Raw genomic sequence first — 23,346 nt, forward strand, 5'->3', positions numbered from 1 at the left:
AAAAATAAGAGACCCAGAATAGCTAAAGCAATCCTTAACAGGAAGAGTGAAGCAGGTGGCATCTCTATACCAGACTTTCAACTATACTAAGGAATAATAATAACAAAAACAGCATGGTATTGGCACTAAAACAGACTGGTAGACCAATGGTAAAGAGAACACAGAGACTAACCCACAAAATTACAATTACCTTATATTAGACAAAGGTGCCAAAAATGTGCACTGGAGAAAAGATAGCACATTCAACAAATGGTGCTGGGGAAACTGGAAATCCATATGCAACAAAATAAAATTAAACCCATCTCTCTCACCATGCACAAAATTTAACTCAAAATGGATCAAAAACCTAAGAATTAAACCAGAGACTCTGTGTCTAATAGAAGAAAAAGTAGGCCTTAATTTTCATCATGTGGGATTAGGCCCCAACTTCCTTAATAAGACTTAATATAGCATAAGAATTAAAACCAAAAATCAATAAATGGGACGGAATCAAACTAAAAAGTTTCTTCTCAGCAAAAGAACAATCTGTGAGGTGAACAGAGAGCCTATATCCTGGGAGCAAATTTTTACCCCTCACACATCAGATAGAGCACTAATCTCTAGGGTATATAAAGAACTCAAAAAGCTAAGTACCAAAAAATAAAAAAAATTAAGAAAATAACCAATCAACAAATGGGCCAAGGACCTGAACAGATACTTCTCAGAATATGATACACAATCAATCAACAAATAAATGAAAAAATGCTCATCATCTCTAGCAATCAGAGAAATGCAAATCAAAACTACTATAAGATATCATCTCACTCCAGTCAGAATGGCAGCTATTATGAAGACAAACAACAATTAGTGTTGGAGAGAATGTGGGGAAAAAGGTACACTCATACATTGCTGGTGGGACTGCAAATTGATACAGCCAATATGGAAAGCAGTATAGAGATTCCTTGGAAATCTGGAATGGAACCACCTATCCCTCTCTTCAGTCTATACCCAAAGGACTTAAAAACAACATACTACAGGGACACAGCCACATCAATGTTTATAGCAGCGCAATTCACAAGAGCTAAACTGTGGAGCCAACCTAGATGCCCTTCAGTGGATGAATGGATTAAAAAAGTGTGGCATATATACACAATGGAATTTTACTCAGCATTAAAAGAGAATAAAATCATGGCATTTGCATGTAAATGGATGGTGTCAGAAAAGATAATGCTAAGTGAAGTTAGCCAATCCCCCCCAAAAAATGCCAAATGTTTTCTCTGATATAAGGAGGCTGACATAGTGGGGTAGGGAGGGGGAGCATGGAAGGATTAGATGAATTCTAGATAGGGAAGAGGGGTGAAAGGGAAAGGTAGGGGGCAGGGGATTAGCAAGGGCAGTGGAATGTAATGGACATCATTATCCAAAGTACATGTATGAAGACTCAATTTGGGTGTCAACATACTTTATAAACAGATATGAAAAATTGTGGTATATATGTATAATAAGAATTGTAATGCACAAAAAAGTACATGTATAAAGGCATGAATGGTGTGAACACACTCTATATACAAAGATATGAAAAACTGTACTCTATATGTGTAATAAAAATTGTAATGCATTCCACTGTGGTGTATTTAAAAAAAAATCAATAAATCTAAAAAAAAAGGTAGAAAAGAAATTGTAAAAGTGAGCTAGAAAAGGAAATCCAAGCAGAAAATGTTCTCAGATTAATTTTTAAGAACAAGGGTCATGACTGGGGCAAGATGTTCTTTTCCTTTTGCTATAGAAACCTTTAAGAACATGGAACTATCTAATGGGGCATTGTTTCAGTAACTAGGGTAATGGGGATCTGTTTGTGTAATTGAGGTGATTGGGCTGTGATTGGTTAGGCTTCCCGATGCTTGACTGCACTCTCCCGCTTCAGTAACCTGGCTTGCTTGAATTGGCTAGATCCCCGAACATCCCTTTTGAGGTTTTCAGGTTTATAAGGAGCGCCCTTGAAATTGTTGGGGCTGATCAGGGGAATAGCTTTATGTTCTGGTCAGTCGCAACTGGTGTGCTTCAATAAAGGCTTGATTCGATTATACGTGAGTGGTCTGGAAGTCAGTTTATGAAACCCCAGGACAAAGCTTTAACTGTAACATCTGGAGGCTCGCTGGGGATCCATTTCTTCCCAATCCTCACGCCAAATTTGCCTCCAACGACGGGCCTTTGGACCTAGACCCTGGAGTAGTGGGGAGCTGCTGAGAGACATTCCTCAGCCTCACTCCGAGGGGCGACTCCAATTCGTCCTAGGACACTCTGAAAAGCCTCCTGCAGCCCTGTCAGATCTGGTGAATGGACTCCTCTGGGGACAAGGTCAGGTTGAATGCACTAGCTTACACCTTTCCTGGGAAGGAGGAGACATTGTCACTGTCTCCCTGGAGGCCTCTTAGTGGGGCCTCACCTGTGCCTGGTGGCAGGATGAGTCATTGTCTCTGCCCCACTGGAGGTCTCCCTGTGTGACCTCATCTGTCTCTATCTAGGAGCAGGAGGAGACCTCCTCTCTGTCCCACTGGAGGCCTCCCTGCAGGGCCTCATCTGTTCCTGGGGGCAGGACAAGATGTGGTCTCTGCCCTATTAGAGGTCTCCCTGTGTGACCTCATTGATTGTTGCTTGTCCTACATCTGTACCACTGTTTGTCGTTTCTCCAGCGTCTGCCTTACTGTTTGTCTCTTGTCCAGTGTCTGTTCGCCAGCCGTTTGTCTTGTGTTTATCTTTCCGTGTGTTGTGCATGGGCCCTTTTCTTGTTCTCATAACCACTCTTCTTTCATCAGGACTCCTTCGCTCCACCACATCATGGGACAAGGAAGCTCTACAGAAATCTCTAACTGTACCCCTTTAACTTGTTTTCTTAACAATTTTCAGGACTTTGTTGGTGTTTTGTTTGTTCCCTTTGTGTTCTGTGTTAATTTGTACCTCAGTTTGTTTCTAATGGGAAAAAAATGGTTAAAACAGTTTTAACTGTGCTCACTAAAGCTTGCATTAAAATGTAAAGTGCTGCCAACAGGACTAAAAGAATTGTCAAAAGTAAAAGCTAAAGGTAAAAAGAAAAAGGCATTCTAGAGATCGCCTTCATTTAGAAACTGGGCCAGGTGGCCAACAGGGTAAATCATGTCAGTTTCTATAGAGGACAGAGTAAAACTAAAGTCTTTTATAAAATTATTATTCCTAAATTGTATAACAAAAAGCATAATTTTGTCTAGGAAATTTGGCTTTTGTCTCTCAGTATTTGTAAGCATGAATAACTCCCAACTATTAAAAATGGTCCAAAGATTTTTCAATGTCAGGCTAAAATTTGGTGGCTGCTATCCAAGAAACCAGAAAAACCAGTTTAGAATGGGACCCCAACCTGGGGACTCTCCCAAGGAGACCAATGGAGGTGCTGCATCTTTGGGAAATTCCTTCAGGAAAAATAAAACCCCTTCATTTGTCTATGTTCCCTTAACTCTTTTCAGCTTTGATGAACAGGACCACCTCAGGAAAAGGATCAGAAAAACTTTTTTAAAAAATTCTATATTTGTTAGGTGTATTAAGAATTGTATGCAAAAAATAAATAAATAAGAGAGCTCATGTATAATGGCATAATTTGGCGTGAACACACTGTGAATGGATAATTATGAATATAATGCACTCCACTATTGTCATCTATATAAGAAATAAATTTTAAAAAGAAAAAAACTCATAATTTTGATCCAATACAACTAGCTTAATATGTTTTTCTGATTACACTCTTCTTTATTCTAAGGCCAATTTGCAATGGTTAACTCTCAATCTAACAGGTTTAAAAAATAAGGTAAAAGATTTTTGTTTGTGTGTTTGCTTTGTGTAGGTGCACTGGGGTACTGTCCGTCTACATGTATTGCCATGTCTACATATATTTGGTACAAAAAAAAATTGACATATGAGCTCCTGAATTAAAATTTTAAAAAAATGGATCCAATACCTTTGGTTAATATGATTTAAAAGGTTCAATTTAAATTGGGAAAAATAAATAAAAGTACAAATGTCTTTAAAGTTACTAATATACAGTTTTGTTTCTAGATGGTTAAACAGCTGTTAAAATGTTAATGTCTATAAAGTGTCTGATATCCTTCTCTCCAGGATTTTTCTTCAACAGGAAAAAAAGGTTACTAATACTATTCAATACACTTGTCTGATACCTTGTTTAAAAAAAAAAAAGATACGTAAATTATATCCAAATGTATATGAAATTAATCATGGATGTGTTTGTTAGAGACATCTGTTTTACAAAGTTAAAATGCTAACTGTTAAATATAATATCAACTACTCTTAACTCCTTAAATTCCATAAGGTAAAATACTTAAACAATGTTGATGTTTTCATAAATTGGTAAACTAAAAAGAAATTTAAATTATTTTGTGTTATCATAAAAACAAAGTTACTATAAATTAAAAGTCCCAAAAGGTATAATTCTACATACAAGGAGTCAAGAGGTTTCAACTGCATTTCAATTAATGTACTGTAAATAACAAAATATTTCATCTTATTAAAATGGATTAATTTATCTAAATTTAAAAGGGTTATTTCAAGGTACAAACAGAAAGAAGGATTAATGGATTATAAATTATTAAAAAGTTCTAAATATAAAAATATATTTAATTAAAAACGTTTCCAGGTAAAAAGTCTTTATGTTGGTAAAGTATAATTATAATACATCTAAGTAAACACAAAAGGGTCTAATTAAGTAATATAAAGGTCTATAAATAAAAGAAGAATGTTAAAAGATTTATATGTAACTAAATTGGTTATATATGTAACACAAATAGTTAAAATTATTTAAGGTTGTTCCGTAAGGACAAATATTAATGTACTGATATAGTTATATGTTAAAATGACAAAAACTTCTAAAAATATTAATTACATTGTGTCTGTTAAGTTTTATCCTCTAGAGCAACTAATCTTGGAGAAATTAAGGTTTATACATCTGTGATTAAACAGCAACTGTTATTTTAAAGTATTGTCCTACATTACAGAGTCTAGATTTTTCTTTAAAAGCTAACCTTGGTTAATATAAAAACATCAATGGAATTGAGGTACATTACTCTTCTTTACATATTAAGTGTGTTCATATCTTTCAAGTATACAAGTCTTTAAGGTAAAAGGTTTAAAGAAACATTTTTATCAAGCTGGTGTTCTCCAAACTAAAGTTGTCTGTAATGGTAATTTTAAAAGTAAAAGGATAATAGATTTTTATTGGGGATTTATTTATATTATTTGATGTTTTGTAACCAAACTTTATGTTACCTTTTACATAGAGACATAAAAATTTTAAGGTATTTTTAAAAGTAATGAGAGCCTGATCTATTTAAAGGTTAATACTATAAAACATTTTGCCACTTTTCTAGACATAAAAAAAGGGGGCTCCCAGCCTTTCCTTAATTATGTTGTATTGTGCTAGCTAACATTCATACAGAGTCAGGAAACAATATATGTAAACTTGATAAAATGATATCTAAAAAGAGAAATAAAGATCAGCTTTAAAACTAAAACACTTTACCTAAGATTGTGAAGAGCCCTGCCTTACCTGAGATAAGACTCTGCCTCTGCATGTCAAAATGACTTCAAAGTAGGCCAGATTTCAGTTGATTTAAAGTTATATTCAAAGATTAACTTTATTGGAAAGAATACTGTCATCTCAAATAGAAAATATAATGTATAACTCAACCAAGGTTCAAAAGTATATATAAGCTAAATATGTTTTTACTTTTATTAATTTCACTTTGTATTTTCATTATAATTAAAAGAAAAGTGACCAGGACACTCAGAGCAACCAAAAGACCTTTATTGTGGCAGTGTCTGATTAACACACAGAGAGAGAGAAAGAGAGAGAGAGAGAGAGAGAGAGAGAGAGGAAAAACAAAGGGTAAGAGAGAAGAGTGAGAGGGAGAATGAGAGAGAGCAAAAGTGAGAGAAGAAAGAGAGAGCACGAGAGGGGGTCCTATCAAGAGAGAGTTTTTATAGCCAAAATCTAATAGGGTCTCTGGGTCTGCAAGCTTCCTTGTTGGCGTGCAGTGATTAGATCATACAGTAGTTGCTAAGGGTGTCATCTTCTGCCTTCAGGCAGACAGAGCAGAGGTCAGATGTGGGGTTTATTGCACCAGTGGGGTGGGAGTCAAATGTTCATCCTTGAGTGGGGTTGAGTGTTCAGCCTAGAGTGGGGTTGAGTGTTCAGACTTCAGGCAAACAAGCAAAGCTAACATTTGTTCAGCCTGCTCCACAATTAACAATAAGTAATGCCTGTTAATATTTTACAGAGATAATACTTCATGAACATACAACCTAAATTAATTTGAGATATTAAGCCATCATCTGTAGACAGATAATAATTAAAAGAGATTAAATTAACTGTAAAGGGGCTAAGGCTATGGCTCAGCAGTAGAATGCCTGCCTTGCATGTGTGAGGCACTGGGTTTGATCCTCAACATCACATAAATAAATAAATAAGTAAAATAAAGATATTATGTTATGTAAAAAAAAATTAACTGCAAAGTTATAAACATTAAAGTTAAAACACAGTATTCTTAGTTTAAGACTGATAAAATTGACTTTCTGGATGTTTAAGGTCAAACTCAAAAATTAAAGGTTAAAATAAAGGGGCCAAGAAAACCAATATTTGGCTCTTGCCCTCTGAGTCAGCCTGAACTCAGGACATGGGGGAAAGTTTTGCAACTCCGGGTCACATAACCTCCCAATAAGGGAGATTAATGAGACCACTGGAGAACAGAAAGCCAATGAGTGTGCGTACTGCAAAAGAAGAGGGAAATTAAAAAGGGGAAACAAGCCTGATGCTTCCAAGGGAAGCCACATGGTCAGCAAGACCTTGACCCATCCTAACACAGATGACACTAGCAGAGCTAAAATTCTGCTCACAAGTTCCCCAAAAATTTCCTCCAAGGAAACTCAGCTGACTCTTACCAATAGATAGAAACAAGGTCAGTTTGACCAGCTTGCTCTTAAACACCTAGCCAAAACAGTTAAAAACCAAAGCACAGTCATTCGTGGGCATTTAAAAAGAAACAACAGTTATTTTAATGTAACTTAAAATATAAACTAGTGTTAGAACCAAAAAAAAATAAGACTGGAGACAACAGAAGAGAGATCCTTAGGCAAAAATACCTGGTAACTATCAATAAAAACTGCCAGAAGTTTTTAGTCAGTTTAAGGCCTACAGATCTTCCTAACCTCCTACACAGTAGATGTAATCAATGTTTATTAATATAATTATCTAGCCCTAAGTAACAAAAGGATCTTTACTGAACACAGTGGTCATGCTAAAAAGATATTTTTACAAAAATCAGATGACATTAACTAACTTAAATAAATGTTGTGTCTACATTCCTGATAATGCTGACAATGTTAAAGATTTATGTTCCCTAAAAAAGGGCCTTATTAAAGCTTTATTAGGCCTTGTTATGGGGACAGTTTCTCAGGTCTTCTGCCTCCTGGTAAACAATTATTAATTTCTATCATTTTCATAATATTCATGGACAGGTTTTCAGATGCTACAACTACTATTTTGTATTAATCTTATTTCAGTACTCAAGTCTTTTTGTTTCTCTCATAGAAGTGCCCACCCCCAGGTGAATTTACAACCTGTTCTTCCTGTACCAGATTTTTACCATGGATTCCTTGACCCTCTCAATTTCTAAAAAGGACTCCAAACTGCTTTCCCACTGCACATCGCCCCCTCTCAGCTGGAAGCAGCAAGAACAGTCATTGTCCTTTTTCCTTACAGCAGTAGGAGGTCCCTAATATTAGAGGGGAAATTATGATCAGTATAGATGTTTGCCAATATGTCTGGCTCAGAAAGATGTACCTAGGGAAGTACTCCCAAGATCACCCTGGGTGATCTCCCAGAAAGAGACACTTGTATCCACAACCCAACTTATAAGTGGGACAACTCCCCGTTCGCCAAAAATTTTGCTTCCCAGGTCCCACTTTGAACTCCTTGCCTAAATCTCCAAATTGTCAATAACTCTGAACTATGTAACCTACTATTTTGATGGAGTAAAAGAAAAAGAACACCTGGACTTATTAAAAGGCCAGGGCCCACTGATTTATCAACATAGACTGCCCCCATTTTAGTTCCCCTCCTGGCTGATATGGGGAGGAGGACAAACTTAAAAAATTAAGATTAAAATAAAGGGCCAAGAAAACCAATATTTGGCTTAATAGCTAGATATACTGCTTTGGGAACTGCAGCTCTTATCACAGGCTCTAAAAATTTTAAGTCCCTCAGCCGTCAAACAGATATAGATTTAGGAAAACTAGAAAGGTGAATGTCCAACTTAGAGGTTTCACTAGACTCTCTGACAGAAATAGTCTTACAAAATAGATGAGGTCTAAATCATCTCTAAAACAAGGAGGACTTTATATGGCCCTAGGAGAAACTTGTCATTTCTATGCAAACCATTCTGGAATAATAAAGGACAGTTTGGCACTAGTTAGAAACAGGTTAAAGGAAAGAGAGAAAGCCCAAGAAACTTCTGGAAATTGGTTCCAAAACCTATTGTCATGGTCCCCTTGGTTGACTACCATCATTTTAGCCGTAGTTGGGCCCCTAGTCCTTCTCCTGATTGGGATTACTGAAGGACCCTGCCTCTTAAAAACCCTCCTAAACCATATACAAAAGAATGTAGGTGAGGTCTGACCATAAGTCAGACCAATATGGTCCCTTAGACACAGAAGGATGGAAAAGAAACTGAGGCCTAATGATGTGCAAGATTGACATCAAACCTACTAAAACCAGTGGGGAATGTGATAGTAAAAGCAAATGTGACTCCATTTTGTTTTGTGACTCCATTCTGTAAAACAACCATGCCAACTACAAGGGTCATGACTGGGGCAAAATGTTCTTTTCCTTTTGCTACAGAAACCTTTAAGAACACAGAACTACCTAATGGGGCATTGTTTCTGTAACTAGGGTAACAGGGCTCTGTTTCTGTAACTGGGGTGATTGGGCTAACTGTGATTGGTTAGGCTTTCTTTAACTGGGGTGATTGGACTAACTGTAATTGGTTAGGCTTCCCGCTGCTTGACTGCACTCTTCCACTTCTGTAACCTGGCTTGCTTGCATTGGCTAGACCCCCGAACATCCCTTTTGAGGTTTTCAGGCTTATAAGGAGCACCCTGGCAATTGTTTGGGACTGATCAGGGGAACAGCTTTATGTTCTGGTCAGTCGCCACTAGCGTGCTTCAATAAAGACTTGATTTGATTATAGTGAGTGGTCTGGAAGTTAGTTTATGAAACCCTGGGACAAAGCTTTAACTATAACACCTTTATACTTGACTCAAACTTTATTTTGCTTCCTTTCACAATACTAATATGCATTAAGAATTATAAAATATCCTAATTCTGCAAGTTAAACTTTTTTTTAAATCATTAAATTATCTTGCACCATTGGAAAGGTCAACATCAGTAAACAGAAATAATTATTCCTTCCTTTTAAATTCCACAACTATTTTATAATAATATTCTCACACAGTCTAGGTTATTCAGCCTAGAGACATGAAAGTGAGAATCTATCTGATACGATATTTGCTTAATGATGACCCTGTAAAATTCTGATGAGCTTGTCTGCTTTATCCATTCCTTAAATTCCTATGAACACAGTTTTCTAAAATAGTGGTACCCTCAACACCTCCATGTTATACAAATGTAAAAAGAAATAAAAAATGAAGCTTAATTCTAATACATTCTATTTATAATAACTTCTAATAATAATCAATAAATAATTACCTAAATGGTAGAAGTAACTGTCTACATTAATATAATTTTCAGGTATGTCAAGAATTATACAAGTAATATAATGTGAATTATAAAATCACAAAATATTAAATCAAGAAGAGACTTTAGAAATTATTTAGATCAATGACTTCATTTTATAGATTATAGAAGCACTATGAGATAAAATGACAGGTCAAATAAATAGGTAAAACCAGGGCAAAAACAGACTTTGGTTCTCTTGATTTTTTTTAACTTATGCCACCCTCTCCCTGGAGAATTTTCAATTCTTTCTGAGATACTAGTATGTAGTGATATTACAAAGTCCAAAACAAATTCATACACAATATTTCTTTCCTTTAATTTATGGAAATTGATGTCATATTGTACTAGCACAGTGTCTATAAACTTGCACATAATCACAGTGGCATGTAATTTTTTAAAAAGAAATCCCTGGAGGATTACAAAAACATTCTCATCATTATTGGATTTCTCAATGCATAGTTTAATTACTAGTCATTAAAATCACTTGTATAAATGATATTAATGATTTGCTTATACAATAACATCAGTGTTATCAATCCATTCCTACTGATATATTGAACACATGTATTTCAATATATTTTAAAGGACCTGAGTTTCACTTTCATAAATTTTACAAAGTTTTAATTTATTGTGCTTCAAATCTGACAACTAAAGTGACAAAATTTCATGTCACATTTTAAGTTCTTATTTAATTTTAACAATTCTGAAAAATACATCATTATATTTAATCAAGCAAATAGTAACTAAGCAGAGAGTTATTTGTTTTTCCTACCAAAAGATAAAAGAAATGAAAAGTTGAAGTTACTACACTTGAAACTTAAAATAATCCCACTGGACTTGGGAGGCTAAGGCAGGAGGATCATTGTTCAAGACCAATCTTAGCAATTTAGGGAAACTCTCAAAAACTGAGTGAAACCCTGCCTCAAAATAACAAAAGTACTGGAGGTATAGCTCACTGGTAAAGCGTCCCTTGTTTCAGTCTCCAGGAAAAAATAATAATAATAATCCTCATTGTAAATTACCTTTAATGTCTTTTCAATAACACCATTCAATGATTACAAAATAATTTCTTCCTTAAAAATTATTTTTTAATTTGATTAAATATATAGTATGTATTTATTAATGGGGTATCATCTTAAAAGATAATAAATGCTAGAAGATTTTATAAAATCTTGTTGTACTGGTCCAACATTTCATTTATTCTCTGTGTATCCTTAATGTACTTAAGAAATATAAATAATTGTTAAGGATGGCTCCATATGGAAAAGTCTCAAAATAAAAGGCTATTTTATCATCTTAGGGGATTACAAAAAAAATTTTTCAACAGCTTCATAATTAAGTTAATCTATAGAATACTTGTATTTTCAGTTTTCTACCTCATAAGAATATTTTGAGCCATTTGTGGTGGTTCACAACTGTAATCCCAGTTACTTCGGAGGCTGAAACAGGAGGATTGCAAGTTCAAGGCCTGTCTCAACAACCTAGCAAGTCCCTGTCTCAAAATAGAAATAAAAAATAAAAGACTGGGGATACAGCTCAGTAATATAGCATACCTGCATTAAATCCCCAGTATCACAAAGAAAAAAAGAAGAAATGAAAGAATGGTCTGACCAAATTTCACTGAGCTAATCCTTCAGGAATAGGATAAATCAAAGATTTATTTAGCACCTGTTGACAGCAAAAGCCATCTCCTATGATATAAGGCCTCATACTCACGATGATCAAATCTGAAAAAAGAAATTGAACTGAATAGTCTTTTCACTTACAATACTCTTTACATGTTCCATTCAAAGAAACATTCCTCTATATAAATAAGCTCTTATGACAGGTCTATTAACTGAATGAAAATGTAGAAAAACTAAAAGAAATACAGGGCTGTCTTTCTTCATCTAAAATCTAGATTACTTTTTATTATCTTTTACTCTCCTGAAAGTTCCTTGGATATAAGAAAAATATGAGAAAAGTAGTAAACCTCTCCCTCCTTTCTTCCACAACAAACCATCCCCATCAGACTAATCTAAAACACTAGAAGAGACTTCTAGTTGATCACAGAATAATCTATTTTCAGGAAAATTCCAGATTGTCACTGTATTTAATTTACTGACTAAAATTTTACTCTGCATGAAGGTCTTATACATTGAAAACCAAGAAATATACTTTCAAGAACTTAAGTCATTAGGGATTTCTGTTTCTGGTCTAAAAAGAATAACAAGGACCATATTTCTCCTGCTGCCTGAAACAAACAAACCACAAACATATTTAAATATATAGAAGAATTTTGTTAAGCTACATCACAGTTATAACAAAGTGCAGTGAGAGTCGAAAGATGGGAAACAAGATAAGCTCTACAATTACTACTTTGAAAGGCTTTCCAGGCAACAGGGCTATAAGAAGGAGCTTAAGTGGAACCTGCAAACAAAGTTGAAGAGAAAAATCTGAGAGACCAGAGAGACCATCATAGCTAGATTTCATAGAAAAGGCTACCAGAGAAGACAGAGAAAGGATATACAGAGAGAACCAAAGAGACTCATAAAGGGCCCCATCAAGCATTCAGTTGAGTAATGATCAGTGAACAAGCATGTAAGGGAATATTCAAGGGAATAAAAGATAAAGGGAAAAAATGTCTGAAAGGAACTAAGAGATGAGCAGATATTCCCACAACCAAAAACCAAACAAAATCATAATTGGTGGGACACGGGCTAAAGTACTCAGAAAAATTTTTCTTCATTCCAAGAGAATAATTAGTGGTAAACTGGGCACTACTTCAGAGCCACCTAAAACACTATAAATGCAAAACGCAAAAGTATCAAACTGTTTCCACATAACTGAACTGTATCACCAAAAAAAAAAAAGCTTAAAGAATAATAGGAATACAAAAATAGCCAACATCCAACAGGTAAAACTTAACAGTGCCTGACATCACCTAAGATACTAGACATTCAGAGTCAGGAGAACACATACCATAATGAGAATAATCAATCAAATCCAAGCCAGAATAGACAGAGATGTTAGAATTAGCAAAGCAGGACATCACAACATGACTGTATTTCATACATTCAAAAAATTAAGAACATGGAAGTTACCAAAGAGAGAGAAAGTCTCAAATTGAAATTCTAGACACAAAAAGTATATCTGAGATGAAAAAATACACTGAATGGTATAAACAGCAGATTTGATGTTGAACAATAAAGATTAGTAAACTTGAAGGCATGGTAACAAAAAGTATACAAAATGAAACCCAGGAAGAACAAATTTTGATTTAATGAAAATAATATAAGAGATCTGTACAACAACTTCAAGCAGCCCAACATATTGGTAAAGGAATCCCTGAAGGAAAAGAGAAAGAGAAGGAATCAGTAAAAGTACTTGAATAAATAATGCCAATATATCCCCAAACTCAATGAAAAGTAATAAACTCACAAAAAGCTAAAAAAAAGATACCAAAAAATGTGAAGAAAAAAACACTTAGAAACATCATAATAAATTGCATATAACTTGTGATAAAATAAAATTTTAAAAGCAGCAATAGAAACAAACATTATGCTATATATATATATATATATATATATATATATATATACACACACACACACACACACACACACATATATATTTATATATCATCATTGTTGTTGGAATCAGTGAAAGGGAAAGGCAGTGAAGTAATACCTTTAAAATACCAAAAGAAAAAACTGTCAACCTAGAATTCTATATCCAACATAAAAAAAAAAAAACCTTTGGAAAAATAAAGACAAAATTTTCTGCATAAAAAAGTTTAAAATATTAACCAGAACACTTTCATTAAAAGGAAAACTGAATGAATTTCCTTTGAGCAGATAAAATATGAGGCTACATAAAAATTTAGAAAAGCACTACATATGGTAATTACATGAATACGTGTACAGTTTATACCTTTTTAAAATATTTTTTTAGTTGTAGTTGGACACAATACCTTTATTTTTATGTGGTGCTGAGGATCAAACCCAGTGCCTCACTGTGCTAAGCAAGCACTCTACCACTGAGCCTCAACCCTAACCCTACAGTTTAAATTCTTATTATTTAAAACCCCTCAAAGATAAGCTTTTTAAGCAAAATAAATAACAATACACTGTGGGGTTTATAAAACCGGTAAAAGTACAATATGACACCAATAACACAGACTCTAAAGAGAAAAAATTGGAAGTACACTATTGTAAGCTTCTTAATACCATACTTGAAATAGTATAATATCAGTTGAAGGTTTACCATGATAATTTAAATCTCTATACTACAAATCCTGTAGCAATTAATAAAAGACAGAGTTATACCTATGAAGTCAATAAAGTAGAAAAAATAGAGTCATAAAAAATACTTGAGTAATCAAAAAGAACAATGAAAAAATAAAACGAAAATAAAGACCAGATGAGACAAAGAGAAAACAAAAACCAAGATAATGTAATCAAACCAAATTTCATGAATAATCACATACAATGTAAATTGTCAAAACATCCACCTAAAAGCCAGATTGTCGGGTTGAATAATATAGTAAGACCTAACTATATTATGCCATAAAAAAAGTACTTTAAGGGGCTATGATTGTGGCTCAGCAGTAGAGCGCTCACCTAACACGTGCAAGACACTGGGTTCCATCCTCAGCACCATAAAAAAATAAATAAAATTAAGGTAGTGTGTCCAATAACAACTAAAAATATATTTTAAAAGATAAAAAAGTACTTTAAATATAAAGATACAAATAAGATTTAAGTTAAAGAGTAGAAATATATATGCATGTTAATACCACCCAATATAAAGTTGAAGAAGCTGGGACTGAGGATACAGCTCAGTTGGTAGAGTGCTTGCTTGTATTCATAAGGCTCTGAGTTCAATCCCCAACACCACAAAAAAAAAAAGTGGATTTTTTTATTAAGATTGGGCAAAATGGATTTCAAAGGTAAAGAATATTACCAGGAAAAGAGAAGACCACTTAATAATGATAAAGGGATCAATTAAATAAAAGGTATGCAAAGTATGTTCTGGTACTACAAAATAATCTATAGAAACCTCCCAACATTTGAAAATTAAATAGCATACTTCTATAAACTCAAGGGATCAAAGAAGAATATATATATATTTTTTTTTAACGGAGTGAAATAATAAGACAACATATTCATGGGAATTTGGTGGATGTCAATAAAGCAGTAGCACCTAGGGAAAATTTCCAGCATATGACCTATATGTTAAAAAAGAAACAATATATCAAAACAATATCTCAAAGCTATATCTCAAAATAATATCTCCCCTTCCACCTTAAGAAACTAGAAAATTAAAATCAAAGTAAGCAGAAGTAAAAGAAAATAATAATTATCAAAAGAAAAATCAACAATAGAGAAAAATCAATGGAACCAAAAGGTGATTTTTTGAGAAAGTCAACAAAATTAACAAAAAAAAAACTAGCTAGACTGAATAGGGGGAAAAAAAAGAGAAAATATACAAATTACCAATATTAAGAAATATAGATGTGATATTACTACAGATTCTATGACATTAAAAGAAAAATAATGGAATACTACAAACAATTTTATATCAGTAAATTTGACAACTTATGAGGAAATGGACAAATTCCTTGAGAGACATTGTTATGCAAACTCATTCAAGAAAAAAATATATAACATGAGTAACACTATATTAAGGAATTAAAACTATACCCCTTTTTAACAAATAAAACTGCATGTCCAGATGGCTTTACTGGTGAAATACTACCAACCAATGAAAAATGAAATAATACAATTTTTACACAAACTCTCCTAAAACATGGAAGATAATACTTCCAACTCATTCCAATAGGCCAGCATTAAACTAATTTCAAAACCAAAGAAAAATCCTGCAAGAAAAGAAAAATACAGATAATATGCCTAATGAACATAGAAGCAAAAATTCAAAACAAATTTTTTTCGAATCAAACTCATTAATATAGAAAATGGATAGTCTATCATGACCAAATAGGGTTTCTCACAGAAATAGAGTTGGGTTAACATTCAAAAATCAGTCAATGTAAGCTTCATCATATTCAAAAAGAAAGGAAAAAATATAAGCTTAATCTCAATAGATGGAGAAAAAGCTTTGAAAAAGCCCAATGTCTATTGATTATTTAAAAACCAAAACTCTCAGCAAATTGGTCTAGTTGCCATCTATGAAAATACAGCTAACATTAGACCTGACAGTGAGACTGAATACCCCTATAATTGAGAACAACACCAGGAGCCTCGTCAGTGAAGCCCACCTATAGTCCCAGGGACTCTGGAAGCTGAGACAGGAGGATCATGAGTTCAAAACCAACCTTAGCAATTTAGCAAGGCCCTAAGCAACTCAGCAAGACCTTTTCTCTAAATGAAATACAAAAAAGGCCTGGGGCTCATTGGTTAAGCATTCCTGGATTCAAACCCTGGTAACCCTCCCCCCTGCCAAAAAAAAAAAAAAAATGTTGTCTACTTTCACCATTTCTATGCAAAATAATAATGGAGTTTCTAGCCAATGCACTACTTAGAAGAGGGAGAAAAAAACTTAATCAAGTAAGCCAAAGGGAAAAGGTTAGGAGAAGTACATGATTAGTTCTGGATGAAACAGCACATTGATAAAGGGCACAATGAGAAAATGAAGAAATGAAATTACAGCAGAGAATAATTTCCCACAATTATGTCCAAGTAATATATATGAAGATATCAGCTTCCCATTTAAAAACTACCTAAGTAAATAGTTAGGTGATAAGATACTAGTGAGGATATAAAGGCAAATCTAAAAAATTTACTGTAATGAACATTTTTAAATATTGTTTTTTCTAATTTCAACGAAATATTCTTTGGATAGCATTAACATATTCCCTAACGTAGAGAGGTAAACTACAAACATCTTGTATGAGTATAAAAAAACTTTAATATTTCTTCTTTAAATTCTAGTTTCCATAATCATAGTCTAATATTTTTCTATTAATGTTAAAAAAAGCAACAAAAGAGCATGTAGCTTCAAAAGCTATAAAATTATGAAAAGAATCTCAAAGTCTCCTTTCAAAAGGAAAGGAAACAGACCAAGGAAGAACTGATCTACAAGGTTTGTAAAACTGTCATCTGCAGAGAGTTAACTACCTGAACTAAAACAGTCCCAAGTATTATAAATATACTTGTCTCTCTTTGGGATGGACCATTGTGTTAGTAGAAAACCTACTGTCAAAAAAAGTTGGCATTTTTGTGCTTTCCCCTATTCAAAATAAGGTAATGTGTTGCATATCCGAGGAATGGGTTATGTGTATTAATAATAAACTCCTAAAAATGTTTAGTTATAGAATATGGTTCAATAAAATTTGATAGCTCTTTATCTTTGTAAAAAAAAAAAACAACTATGTGTAGCAATGGAGAAACTATATTAAAATTCTGTCATTGATCAATTGCATGCTTTAAGAATACAATTTAGTTTCTCGGGGTCTGAGTTTTCTGCACCAGAAAAATAAAGGAGTGAGGCCAAATCATCTCTTAAATTGTCTTCATTGTCTTTGAAAGTCTGAGACCATAAAATTCTAACAAAATCAAAAGCTAGCTGACACAAAACAATGAGACAAATATATTTAAAAATCAGTGAAAAATTAAAGAAACTTTATCTAAAATGAGGACACCATAAGTATCTTGTTCTTTGGTTAATCACAGTAGTAATTTCTGTTTTCATTTTTTTGATTCACAATAAGCTTAACTATAAGAGAACTGTCATGTTTTCATTTCTGTACCTTGTTTGAGCGTAATGACACTCGACCTCCACAACGAGCACAGAACTTTGTTTGGCAATATGAACAGTTATGGCCACATCCATCAGCAAATTTCGTTTTGTGGCAGATACCACAAGTTGGGGCATCACCCTTCTGTTCTTGCTGTTGCTGTGATTCTTCTCCCATCTTCTTAACTTGCTCCTTATACATTTCAAACTGCTGATGAAGTTTTCTGCAGAGAAAACAGACAAGAAAAAAAAATTGGTTTCCCTTATGGTCTCATAAAAAGAAATTATATATATATATATATATATATATATATATATATATATATAATTTCATAATTAAAACTACATAGAATGAAAATAAAAATTTAATTTTATGCTTACAGAATAACATCTTGCATGGCACACTACTGTAAAAAATGTTACAATTAGTTCTACTTTCTGTTATTCATATTGATTTAAAAAACAATTAATACATGTTTATGCAGGTGTTTCTTTTAATAAGAACTCTAAAATTTCTACTTACCATTTGCAATATTTTTCAATCGTATACTTTAAAATAATTATAATGTTTTTCTTCAACAGTATACCTTTAAAAATATAGGAAGCTAATTGGACATACATAGTGAAGCCAAAATATATAAACTTCAAATAAATAAAACACTATCTAAATTGGTATAATCCAAAGAATCCAAACAGAGGGGACACCACTTAGTTGTTAAAAATAAGTAAAATTTTAATAGCCTAACAAAGGGGATTGTACAAATAAAAGTTAACTTTTCACTATAAAAATAAAAGGGTCAAAAAGATGTCTAGAAATGCATATTATTTACTCAAATTAGAAATAGTTATAAAACTTTTCTCTTCCATTGTCTCTATAATGAAATTTTTTTAATATTTACAAAACTGTAATTAGGGCTAGGGTTGTGGCTCAATGGTAGAGTGCTTGACTAGCAAGCCTGAGGCACTGTGTTCGATAGTTAGCACCACATAAATATTTTAAAAAAGAAAAAAAAAAGATATTGTGTCCACCTAAAACTAAAAAATAAATATTTTTAAAAAATGGATCACTGCTGCCTCTGATGCACTGCTGCCATCCCAAGGTCACCTGGAAGTCTTCTTTCTGGGTGCTGCTGCCCTTGCAGCTATAACCACTTGCTGCTGCCACAGGAGACACCACTGCCCTTGATGCACCTGACACCGACAGAGCTTTTGACACACACACACACACACACACACACCCGCTGCCCATGATCATCTGGTGATGCTGCCCCTACAGCAGCCACCACTGCAGCTGCCACTGCTACTGATCCTTGGCCTGCTACCAACAACCACCACCACTACCACTGCTACCATAGCCTAGAGGACTGCTGCGGGGGAGACTCCAGGGTTGGTTCCACATGGCTGCACCCACTGGGACACCAGCCAGGTCCTGAGATTTACCACCACAAGAGCCGCTGTCTGAGGACTCCAGTGGAGACCTGTAGGTCCATTGTGGGGGTGCCTGTGAGTTTGGAGGTGTCTGGGGTCTTCCTACTGGGAGTGCTGGTGGCCCTTGCCTTCCTCCTGCATCTCAAGGTTGCTCTTTCGCAAGAGTGTATTCCTGGTTGTCTCTCTGCAAGTAGGAGCAGCATTGAGATCTTGGGACTACAGGTGACCGAGCCTGAGGTATCTGAAGCCCTGATCTGTGAGATAATTACACAGTCTGTGAGGGCTGATCTGGATCTGGTGATCCCAAGAGACAAGAGACAAGAGAGACAGGGCTGAGAAACTGTTGAACACTGATAGAGACGGATTGGCTTTCCATAATTCACTAATAACTCCACCATATTTGGAACAGGGTGCTTTTTATGCATCAGTGTGTGGAGGACACTGATATATCAATGGTGTTTTGCATTTTTTTTATCTTGCATTTCTTTTTTTCTTTTTTTTAATTTGTTTTAATTAGTTACACATGACAGTACAATGATCTTGACATATCATACATTTGAATCAGATGGGATATAATTTCTCATTTTTCTGAGTGTACAGGTTGCAGAATTACATTGGTCATGCAGTCACATATGATGTTTTGCATTTTTGTTGTATTCTTATGTCTTTAATTTTTTTCTCTTTGTTCATATTATTCCTCTCTCATCTGTTTTCTTGGATTTTCTTTCCAAATTTTCTGCAACCAACAGCCAATCTCTGTCGACACCTCTTCCACTTTTCTTGTGAATTTTTGCTTCTAGCTTCTTTCTTCCTCCCTCATGAATATCACATACTATACTACCTCTGGTATCTTATTCACCATTTGAAATTGTAAACTGTTTTAACAAATTTTCTCTTTATATTATAGATAGTTTGGTTTAGTGTGAGAAAGCAGTAGATGCCTTAGTGGGAACCATTAGGTTTAAGACTATATATTTTTACACTGGGTGCTATTGACACCATTAAAGGCAAGGTGCTAGAAACCTTCAGGGACATTATAGGACTATAGGATAGAATTTGTGCTACCTTAGATCCATACTTTTAGATGGGAAAATACATGAACAACATGAAAAAACAAGGGAATAAAGCACCCAAACAAACCAAGATGTTTCAACATCAGAAACCACTGATAACACAGTAGAAGAAATGTCCAAGAAGGAGTTCAGAATGTACATAGTTCGATGGATTTATGAAGTCAAGGACAATATAAGGAGTGTAATCAAACAAAAAGTACAGAAAGTGAAAGATCACTTCAATAGGAGTTAGAGATCATGAGGGGGAAAAAAAAGCAGAAATCCTCAAAATGAAGCAATCAGTAAACCAAATCATAAATTCAATAGAAAGCATCACCAACAGACAAAACAACTGAACCTCAGACAATAAAGACAAAATATATAATATTGAAAGTAGAGTTCACCATGCAGAGAAGATGGTAAGAAACCATGCACAGAACATCCAAGAATTATGGGATAACATGAAAAAAACAAATTTAAGAAGTATCAGATTAGATGAAATAGAAATACAAACCAAAGGAATGCACAATCTTTTCAATGATACAATTGCAGAAATGTTCCCAAACCTAAAGAATGAAATAGAAAATTAAATACAAGAGGCTTACAGGACCCCAAATGTACAAAATTACAGCAGACCCACACCAAGACACATTATAATGAGAATGAATAACACAAAGAAAAAATATAAAGTCATAAAGGCTATGAGAGGAAAAAAATCAAATTATGTATAGGGGGAAAACAAATCAGATCTCAATTGATTTCTCAACCCAGACCCTCAAAGCTAGGAGATCCTGGAATAATAAATTTCAAGCACAAAAAAATTTAAATACAGTGAAATTAAGTTTCATATATCAAGATGAAATTAAAACCTTCCATGATAAACAAAAATTAAAAGAATTCACAACTAAAAAGCCTACACTACAAAACATTCTCAACAAAATATTCCATGAGGATGAAGTGGGGGAGAAAAAAAAGAAAAACCAGCAAAGGGAGAAAATACACTAAAGAAAAGTTCAACCAAATGAGAAACTGAGACAAATCAAAAACCAGAAATAAGTCGAAATGACAGGGAATACAAATCACATCTCAAGAATAACCTTGAATGTTAACAGCCTAAACTCATCAATCAAAAGACATAGATTGCTAAAAACTTCTTCTCAGCAAAAGAAACAATCGTTGAGGTAAATAGAGAGCCAACAGAATGGGAGCAAATTTTTACCCCATGAACATCAGATAGAGCACTAATCTCTAGGATACATAAAGAACTCAAAAATATTAACACCAAAAAACAAAAACAAAAACAAATAACCCAATCAATAAATGGGCCAAAGAACTGAACAGACACTTCTCAGAAGAGGATATATAATTAATCAACAAATATATGAAAAAATGTTCAACATCTCTTGCAATTAGAGAAATGCAAATCAAAACAACTCTAAGATATCATCTCACTCCAGTCAGAATGGCAGCTATTAAGAATACAAACAAAAATAAGTGTTGGCGAGGATGTGGGGGAAAGGGCACACTCATACATTGGCTGGTGGAACTGAAAATTAGTTCTGCCAATATGTAAAGCAGTATGGAGATTTCTTGGAAAACTGGGAATGGAACCACCATTTGAATCAGCTATCCCACTCCTTGATCTACACACAAAAGACTTAAAAACAGCATACTACAGGGACACAGCCACATCAATGTTTATAGCAGCACAATTTACAATAGCCAAACTGTGGATCCAACCTAGATGCCCTTCAGTAGATGAATGGATAAAGAAAATGTGGTATATAAACACAATGGAATATTACTCAGCATCAAAAGAAAATAAAATCATGGCATTTGCAGGTAAATGGATGAAGTTGGAGAATATAATGCTAGTGAAGTAAGCCAATCCCCCAAAACCAAATGCCAAATGTTTTCTCTGATATAAGGATGTTGATTCATAATGGAAATTGGGGGGGGGGGGCAATTCTGCTGTCATATATAACAAATTAGAATAAATTTTAGAAAGAAATTTTTAAAACTGTGCAAAATTTTAAAAATAAGACAGATGAAAAAGGGTTAGTAAACAATAAGAACAGAAGATCCAAGAGTTAACCTATATATGAAATTGGAGTCCCAGAGGGGAAAAAAAAACAATAGAAGAAATATCTGAAGGAATAATAGCCAAGGATTTTCCAAAACTAATGAAAATAACACTAAATTAGATATAAGAACTCAGATAATTCCCTGTAGAACAAATAGCAAGTAGACACACACACATACACAATGCAGGACACTTCATAGTCAAACAGCCAAAAAAAGAGAAAATGTTGAAAGCAGCTAGAGAAAATACAAATTATGTACAGAAAACCAACAGTAAGATTACAGATTACTCCTTAGAAACCATGCAAGCTACAAGACTTCAAAGTGATGTCTATAAAGCATTGGCAGGAGACGGGTTAAAAAAAAAAAAAGGCTAACCCAGGATCCTATACACATTAAAATTATACTTCAAAGTGATGACATAATAGGAACTTTTAAGAAAAATATGGGCAGAAAGAATTCACTGGTATTTCCTCCATTACAGAGAACTTAAATTCATGTGTGTGTGTGTGTGTGTGTGTGTGTGTGTGTGTAAAACTGGACATGGACATAGAAATAAATGCTGATGTTAACAGTAAAAGGGTACGTAGAACAGTTTTTCATTAGTTGTGTTACCCCTCCCCCAAGCCCAGGCAGCACAGCATGGAAAGAGATTCTCTCCACTTGAGGAAAGGAAAGGAAAGTGGGCATGTCACTTTACCTCAAACCCCAACACTAAGCCCACCCGAACAAAACACAGTGCCAGGTAGGGTCTGTGGTTCCAGACTCTAAGTCAGTACCCACAGATTGAGTCAACAGACCTGCACAAACACCAGCAGGATCTAACAGCCTCAGACCCTAGGCCTGTCCAGCAGACTTAGTCTCTGGACCCACCTGATAGTCAGTCTGACTCAAGAAGCCCCAGCTTCTGACCTGCGCCAGCACCAGGTCAGCTCCAAAGACTAGAGATCAAGGCTGGCCCCCAAAGTCCCAAACACTAAGGTAGTACCCACATACTAAGCTTCCAAGCCCACCTCAGTGACAGAACAGATGCCACAGCCTCAGACTTTACCACTCCAACAGACTTGTCTCTAAGTCTGGCCAGACTGACACCAACTGCTGTAGGCTTCCGACAGCCCAAACACCAGGGTGGCCTCTATAACCCCAGGATTCAGTCAAATCTAGCACCAGGCCAGCTCATGCAGCCCTAATCAACAGTTTGACAATTCTTTGATCCAGTCTCCAGGCCAGCCTCTA

General features: G+C 34.5%; 1 protein-coding gene across 22 annotated transcripts in view; it reads right to left on the reverse strand.

Moving 5' to 3' along the window:
• The window catches only part of Rims2 (regulating synaptic membrane exocytosis 2), a 586,271-nt gene that overhangs the window by 455,573 nt on the left and 107,352 nt on the right, over nt 1-23,346 (reverse strand). For all 22 annotated transcript variants that reach the window (XM_077801030.1, XM_077801026.1, XM_077801047.1 and 19 more), the window contains one exon: nt 17,562-17,772. In XM_077801030.1, the coding sequence (XP_077657156.1) occupies nt 17,562-17,772 (211 nt within the window). The remainder of the gene's footprint in view (nt 1-17,561; nt 17,773-23,346) is intronic.

The sequence above is a fragment of the Urocitellus parryii genome, chromosome 7 (assembly GCF_045843805.1).
Source record: "Urocitellus parryii isolate mUroPar1 chromosome 7, mUroPar1.hap1, whole genome shotgun sequence".
Classification (NCBI taxonomy): Eukaryota; Metazoa; Chordata; class Mammalia; order Rodentia; family Sciuridae; genus Urocitellus; species Urocitellus parryii.